The 7,582-nt window shown below is 39.9% G+C and overlaps 1 protein-coding gene across 1 annotated transcript in view; it reads right to left on the reverse strand.

Annotated features, from left to right (window-relative positions):
- Window positions 1-515: 515 nt before the first annotated feature.
- Window positions 516-7,582, reverse strand: part of grip2a (glutamate receptor interacting protein 2a) — a 33,360-nt gene continuing 26,293 nt past the window's right edge. Inside the window, 6 exon segments of the mRNA XM_046055390.1 lie at window positions 516-2,488; window positions 3,099-3,245; window positions 4,616-4,840; window positions 5,186-5,300; window positions 6,550-6,709; window positions 6,801-6,983. Of these exon segments, the coding sequence (XP_045911346.1) occupies window positions 2,291-2,488; window positions 3,099-3,245; window positions 4,616-4,840; window positions 5,186-5,300; window positions 6,550-6,709; window positions 6,801-6,983 (1,028 nt within the window). The 3' untranslated portion in view covers window positions 516-2,290.

A 7,582-nucleotide genomic window follows, 5' to 3' on the forward strand; every position in this document is an offset into this window, starting at 1 on the left:
CACCAAAAAGTATTAAATCTTAGGAAAAACATTTTGATGTCTCTTTGTGAAGTTGAAGTTTTTTTTTGGTAGTACATAGATTAGAATATAATTACTTTAGATTTTGGATAAAGTTCAAGTCTATAGCCATTCTACGGACTCTGAAACTGTGCTTGGGCTCAGCAGTTATATTAGCTAAATGCTAATTTCTTCTAACATAATCACAATGTTAACATGTTTACCCTTACCAACGTAGTTTAGCTTGTTAGCATGCAGGTATGTGGTCAAAAACCAAGTGCTGACTTGATGCGCTAGATGAAAAGTCATGTGATCCCAAAGTCAGTACAATTTATCTGGAGTAAAAGATAACTGTCTGAACCAAATTTCATGGCCATCGATCAAATAGTTGAGATATTTCAGTATGGATCAAATTGGTTGACTGAAAAAAAAAAAAAATTTGCATATCACCTCAGTGTTGATGCACTTAAGTTAGTGTGTGCCAGTAACAAATGACAACGTTCAGAATCCAAATCAACTAAGGTTTCATAATTTTATTCTCATAAAAAGAAATGCATTTCTTAGTTTATAATAAATTAACAAAAATAAAAATAATATCCAATAAATCTTTCAAGTTCCTTTGAACCGAATCCTGACATATTCAGGATATGGAAATTAACCTAAGAAAATGTGCAGCCACATTCAGTATCACAGCTTACATGAAGACACTATACTGTATGTGCATGTACTGTAAATAAAAATAAAGCACTGCATACCATTTTACATTATACAGTAAAATAAAAAAAAGGTACAATAAATTAATATAAAACCTTAAAAATAGGCCTCTGTATACAACATGACATTTAATGTAAGACATTAGTCTGAAATCAGTTGAAAAAAAATAAGTTACGCCCCAAGCATTAATCAGGCTGCTCTAAACAGGGCAGTGCAACCATCTCACATCATCTTCACATCAGCCAAACATGAAATGAAACATTTCTTCCCCCCCCCCGGGAGGCAGCTGGACCAGCAGGCCAGAGTTGTTGCACAAAAGCTTGATAAAACACCATGTCATGATAAAAAAAAAAAAAAAGCGCACTTTCAAATAACAAACTGCATAACATGCTTAACACTGGTAGGAAAGCCAACTACTGTAAAGAGGGATAAAACTGATAATCAAGTCAGATGTGGAGTGAAAACGGAAAAAAAAAAAAAAAAAAAATAAAAAAAATTCACTGAAAGGCATTTCATCCTCCGAAAGGATGTATTTCACTTAAGCATCAGTGATGGACCACAAACAAATCAATAAATCATTTTAGTGCAGGGTCAAATGGAGAGACTCCGTGAAAGCGAAACCCGGGAGATTTGAACTAATAGATCAACAGAAATGTGCATTGTGTGCAAATGCAATATTAGAAACAGAATGTGAAATTTAACATCTTTGTAAACTTGTGGCAGAGTGATCAAGTCAGGAACAAAACACAAACACACAAAATTACCTCTTAACACTGGACGTCTCTCTGGAACCATTCAGAAACTACTGATCCGTTAATGGACAAGCACTTTAAAACAGAAAGGTTAGTGTGTCTTCACAAGAATTCCTGGTGTTAAGATATGAGAGGCTTTAAGTTAATGATACTTGGCAAGTAGAGAGGGCATTCTGCCTATTTGGAGGTACTGTTACAGACTGGAAATGAGGGCAATGAGCCAAGTCGTGGCTGAAGTAACACAAATAAGCACAATGTGCACTTAATCTTGAATCCATAACCTGTGTGTCAGCGTGTGTGTGTTTAAAATGTATTTAAAACATCGCATGTGTCTTGTGTGTAACTGTGTACAATAAAAAGAAAGGTGAGGGCAAGTGTTCTTTCAATGGGAACATGAAGCTCATTAAAGCAAAATATGGTGAATTTATGCAGAGTGTGTGCAGCATTCGACTCTCTCCAGAGCGGTGGCGTGTGGACGTCCTGGCTCAGTCAGAGGCTATGACTCCCCTGTTATATAACCCTGCATGTGGCTTTGCCTGTGGAAAGGAAAGGTAGGGGGTGGGGGGCTTGCTGCCCTGAAGCCAGAGCCTTCTCTGAAATGCATCATGTGAACACAGTGACTAAAACCCTGCAGTAGTGAACACATGCACTTGTGAGTCAGAGATGCTTTCAGGCAGAGAGTGGCTGTTTGTGTTTGCGCATGTGTGAGGAAGCTCTGTGTGCTGAACATGCGCAAAAGGTCTGTCTGAGGGGTACCATGTGACAAACTTAACCGTGTGTGTGGTCCAGCGCTACAGTGTTTCAAAAGCTAGTGATGGTCGTCGTGGTCACAGGGCGATGCCGTTGGTCCTGCGCTCAGGAAAGCAGAAGAGTGAGTTTGAGGGGTCGTCACAGTTGTCGGGCAGCCCAGTGTCTGCTGCCGCCAGTGGATTCCTGCTAATGACCAAGTCCAGGCTGTCTCCTGCCTCCATAATTAGGGGCACAGTTAGACAACAGTCCAAGTCCCTGGTCCTGACACGGTTCACCTGAAAGATTGCAAATGAAATCATTCAACAAGCTACTGCATTCACAGTTCTTTGAAGGAATTGTTTTACATTTTGGGAAATTTACTTATTGCTTTGAGTTTCATTTATTGGAAAAACATAGCGATGAAAAACATTACCAGCTGTGGGCCAGATTCATTTGAGAAAATGCAATAAAATAAAAATATAAGACAGAAACAATAAAAGTAACAAGCCTGGCCAAAAAAAACAAAGAAAAAAACCCCACCTACACATAAAAGGGCTGACACTTTAAAAAGTCAATACTTCATAAAAAGAACACTTGTCAGAACAGCAAGAACCCCTGCGCCAAATTTTAAAAGTGTGCAGCAACCGGTTACACAGACTTTGACTGGTAAGAGACTGTTGTTGTAACAAACGTTCTGTTAAGGGATTACAGTTTTGATTATTGCATTTATATATTTGTATAAATGTTTGAACTGCTAAAAGGAGGGACCATTTCCATCTTCGTTCAAGATCAAGTCTAGGTGGGAACTAAACGGCTGCAGCTTCATATTTAGCATACAGACATGAGAAAGCAGAAAGCCACTTCCCAATTTGTCTTTAAATGTAACTTTGTTGACACAAACATTACCTGAAGAATTCGGTCAAAAGGTCTTAACCCTGCCTGGTCAGCAGGGCCATCCGGGCGGATCATGTTGACATAAACTCCTTTCTCCAGGAGCCCGTCGGATACACTGAAACCAAAGTCATGGCTCTCATGGTCCTTCCTCATAGTCACCTGCAAAAAAACAAGAGACCTTAGAGTTGCACAGAGATTGTACAGCACACGGTCTTATCTAGGAGGTTTTACAAAGCAAAAGCTTTGACACTGTTCAAAAATATAGTCCAGCAATTCAGTGTTGTACTTTTCATTAATTTGGTGGACTCGTAAGTGACAAATAAATTTTTTTGGCTACCAGCACCTCTAAAGCTCACCAACATGTCTTCTTCTCGTGCAGTGGCTTCCTAGAATAGATGCTAAGCTAACCAGCTACAGCTTCATATTGAACAGACTTTTGGAAGGAAAGTGAATGCATTTCCCTAAATGTCAAACTATTCTTTTATTTTAGTGGCCAGATGAAAACAAGGGGTGGACACGATAAATCTATGATAATCTTTAACAGTGTACCAGGTTTTGCATCTCATCTCGCAAACCTTTACATCCAAATCCTTACTTCACAATTGTAGTAATTTTTGCACAACACTGTACAGGTGACTGTAAGTGGCTCTTTCATCGTGTCCATTGTCCTGCCTACGTATATACTAAACAGTTAAAGTTTTCCCAGCCACATGCCTCGGTGTGATTTGTTTCTCTCCGGATTTAGACCTACACAAGAAGGTCAGCAGGTTCAACCATAACAAGAAACAGCTTTAATGTGGGACCTGAGGTGACTTTCCATGACATCATGTAAGATGTGTAAACTCAAAACATTTTCAATTTCCACATTGCAGCTCCATTACTGTCCCCGTTCCAGCCCAGTCGGTCAAACATAGCACTGTGAGATGACACCAAACAAGACGTCTCAGGGCGTACAGAGGCTAGGGTGCTGCTGACTGATCAATGCTCACATTTTGCCTAAATGTTTTAGTAACACTTTAAGACTACAGCCTGCAGTGGAATTATATAGTACATAATGGCCATTAATAAAGTACTTATTGGGTGTGCTGGTACAAGGGGTGAGGAAAAGAGGCTATGCAATAAGGGAATAAAAACTGTGTTTAAGAGGTAAGCATATATATATATTTTTTAATTACTGAGCAATATATAACAGGGTACAGTAATACTGTTTAGGGAAAATTAGCAAAATGGGATTAAAATACAAACATAATTTGGCAAATTGTAAGGCAAAACCTTTTTTAATGTGTACTACTTCAATCTGTTTATATGTTTTAATATAGTTTCACACTATTATTGTAGCTGTGGATCAAAACATAAGTCTGGGACATTTATGCACCTTCATAGCTATAAAATATGTATGTTTTTTAAATGAAAATTCTGGGGAACAGTAGTGTAGTTTTGGGCAACATGTGAATTTTTGTTGTTTGTTTTGAAAATGATTCAGACTCTAATTTTTCTACATTTCTAAAGTCATTCCCGAAGAGAGCTACCTTGTGCAGTGCCAGGGCGGTAGGGGACAAAATATCTGAGGGGTCCCCTTTGCCCCGGGATGGTACGTCTCTGGCTCCAGATGACATGTTCAGGTTGCTTTTGTTCTTAGGCTCGCCATGGATTCCTCCCCTCTTAATGGGACTAATTTCAGACTGAAACACTGAGTCCTCGTTGTTCTTGGTCTCCTCTAGGTACAGACTAAGAGCGCTACCTGTCATGGATGCCTGAAAGAGCACAAAATCAGAAAGGAGATCATTAGCATCATATGTTGGGATAAGAAAAACAAAGGCTACTATATGAACAGAAACGTATAACCTCTCATGAAGTGTACACAGAGCCTGATTAGAGGCCAAGGCATTGTGCAAGAGCCTTCCTCGGTCAGTATGGCAGCAGGTGCCCAGTCTGTCTTGTCAGATTTAATAACAGATTACACACTCTGGCGATTATCATAATGCTTCATCTGGCATGGTCATTTAGGCTGACACCAGTCTATGAATACATGAGTAGGACAAAGCAGATGGAGGAGAGGAAACAGGAGAGGGAGGGGGGGGGCTGACAGGCAGGCATACCTCCAGCTCCCTGAGAATCTCCGACTGGCCGCAGGTTTCGAGGTCCTGCAGAGCCCGGGACCAGAAGCTGTCCTCCTGGTTCAGGGTGCCATGGCAACGAGGGGGGCTGGCGTATCTATGACAATGCAGGAACCAGAACATGAGAGCAGCCCTGCAGTCTCGGAGGCCGGTGCCGCTTACAAAAAGCAGCATGGGAAATGCAGTTTTGGGGCTGCGTGCTGGAGAATCCCTTTGAAAAACTCTCAGGACCATATTGAGGGTTTACTATAAATTCTTTTATTTGTGGCAGCTCAAACGCTGAATCGTCCGCTAGATTAGATAAAGCCTTTAAAATAGTTCACTGTCACAAAAGTAACGTCACCCATAAAAAAAAAAAAAAAGAAGCAGAAATTTGAAAGCATGTGACACAAAAGTTCAGGGGGGAGAAAAAAAAAGGAAGCGTGAAGAGACATAAGGCTGATGTATCCTTGGGAGCTTTAGGTGCTTTCTGAGGAAATCTTTTTTTTCGTGTAGACAAAAGGGTGACAGAAAAAAGATGCATCTATGTGAAACACCAAAGAGCTCGTGGGCAGTTAGTAAAGCAGATGAGAGAGAGAATACCTGAGAAAGAAAGAAAAGGACAGTTTGGAAAAGCACAAAACATGAAAGCATTCAACACACAATGCCTTTGTCAATGAACCCAAAGAGGGGTAAAAGAAAATACACACAAGCTGGTATTTATTCAGTGGTGGAAAAGTACTCAGATCCGTTACTTAAGTAAAAGCACCAATGCAACAATGAGTAAGCAACATTCTGCCTTTGTGCCTGGTTTCTGTTCTGTTTGTTGTAAGGCTCCCTTCCAAAAGGGTCGCAAGATAAGTCTGAGGAGTCATGGGATGTTAAATGGGGCAAGATAGAAGACAGACTTCTCTCTTTTTTGTGAAATATTGGATTGTTGTACCTCTTTCTGCCCAGCACTTACTTAAAAGAAACAATGTAAGAAATTTAGCGAAGAAATGTCACACTGCTAACAACTTATAGCCATCTGAAACATAAGTGGTCCAATTTCAGCAATACTTTTTTTTGGTCAAGGGTCACAAGCCAAGCAGGTTGGGAACGTTTAATCTTTGACACTGTATTTAATTTTATAAGCCTATCATGTGTTTATTTATCTGTAAAATAACTAGTAACTATACAATTGAATGTATTGGAGTAAAAATTACAATATTTCTCTCATACCTCAAAAATGTACCAAATAAATGTACTTTCCACTACTGTTTGTACACAGAAAATGAAATCAAATAATCTCTGTACTGTGAAATCAATAACACTTAAAGCTGCGCTGACATGAAACAAGATGTTGACAGGAGGGAAACTGCATTTACCCAGGTAGGTTGTCCCATTCATCCTCAGTGAATCTCCCATCATACAGCGCCGAGTGGTGGACTAGGCCTGCAGAGCTGGAACTGGTTTGGCTCCTGTGCTTTGTACGTCGCCACTCATTGGGATTAAGCAATATATCGGATGCTTTATGAAGATATGTCCCTGAAAAAACCCAAGAAAATCCACTGACCTCATTAAACGCAAGGAAAGGAAATGGGTAATTTTTAGACAGCAAGCGTACTGTGGACCTCACCTTGGCTACCATAGCCTGCGTCAAACCCTGAGCTATCCCAAGAGCTCATTGCAGAGTCTATACTGGGCACAGTGGCAGAGTAGACCTCTGAGTGTTTACTGGTCTTCTGGGAGTCTGTCAGTTCATCTTCTGTGTCACTTAAAAACGCAGGTTCTCTGTCCCGAAGCTGCCGGCCATCAGACTCTGGGACCAAACAGTGAGTCAAATCGGCATTAAACACGAATGAAATGCACTTCCTGTCATTTTCAAAAAGCAAAAATAAAACATTGCATTACCACAACTGCTTTTAAGCCTCAGAAAGGGCTAAAACCAACGCTTTTTAAAGCAGATTGAAACTCACTTGTTTCTTAATTTTACAACCATATTTTTGTGGTTTTCATTTGTTTATATTGTCCTCTTTTTCTCCCTGTGTAGCTTTTTTCTTCTCCTGAAGTGTTTTGTAACTTTTTGATTAAGTGCTATCTAGATAAAGTTTGCTTTATTGCTATGAGATCAAGAACAACGTGCAGTCTGAACGAAACTGAACACTGGCTCAATTGGGCGTTTTTTTTCCACAGGAGAACTGACAAGCTGATTAAACGAAGTGACTGAAATGGGGGGGGGGGGGGGAGAGAACACAAAAGAAAAAAACACAGAAAAAAAAGTCTCCTTAATGCTAATGTTGTATCATAATGCAACCCTGTTATGAATCCATCTGTCCTTATTAAAAAAAAAAAAAAAAAAAAAAAAAAAAAATCTAACATACGGTCGGCTTGCTTTTTGATCTTGAGGGTGACGGACTC

The sequence above is a fragment of the Micropterus dolomieu genome, linkage group LG08, assembly GCF_021292245.1.
Source record: "Micropterus dolomieu isolate WLL.071019.BEF.003 ecotype Adirondacks linkage group LG08, ASM2129224v1, whole genome shotgun sequence".
NCBI classification, from domain to species: domain Eukaryota; kingdom Metazoa; phylum Chordata; class Actinopteri; order Centrarchiformes; family Centrarchidae; genus Micropterus; species Micropterus dolomieu.